Source organism: Nestor notabilis, unplaced genomic scaffold (assembly GCF_000696875.1).
Source record: "Nestor notabilis isolate BGI_N333 unplaced genomic scaffold, ASM69687v1 scaffold16934, whole genome shotgun sequence".
Taxonomy (NCBI): Eukaryota; Metazoa; Chordata; class Aves; order Psittaciformes; family Psittacidae; genus Nestor; species Nestor notabilis.
Window position 1 is genome coordinate 1 of NW_009926190.1, and position 296 is coordinate 296.

Below are 296 nucleotides of genomic sequence, written 5' to 3' on the forward strand. Positions count from 1 at the left end.
AGCCCCGGTGAGTGCGGCCGCGGCGCTGGGGGGGCGCCCCCGGTGTTCCTGTTCCGCGGGGCTTGGTGCGCCAGTGCAGCTTCAGTTCTCCTTACCGGTCCCTCTTTATCAGAGTGAGCGAGAGAAGCAGGAGCAGACGGAGGCGCAGAAGGAGAAGCAGAGAGAGCTGATACTGCAGCTCAAGACACAGCTGGATGACCTGGAGACGTTTGCTTACCAAGAGGGCAGCTATGATTCTCTGCCACAGTCTGTGGTTATGGAAAGACAACGGGTAAGGCTCCGGGGATTCCACGACG

General features: G+C 60.5%; 1 protein-coding gene across 1 annotated transcript in view; it reads left to right on the plus strand.

Moving 5' to 3' along the window:
- Window positions 1-112: 112 nt before the first annotated feature.
- The window catches only part of RUNDC1 (RUN domain containing 1), a gene marked incomplete at its 5' end in the record, with an annotated part of 3093 nt that continues 2909 nt past the window's right edge, over window positions 113-296 (plus strand). The window contains one exon of the mRNA XM_010013423.1: window positions 113-271. Within this exon, the coding sequence (XP_010011725.1) occupies window positions 113-271 (159 nt within the window). The remainder of the gene's footprint in view (window positions 272-296) is intronic.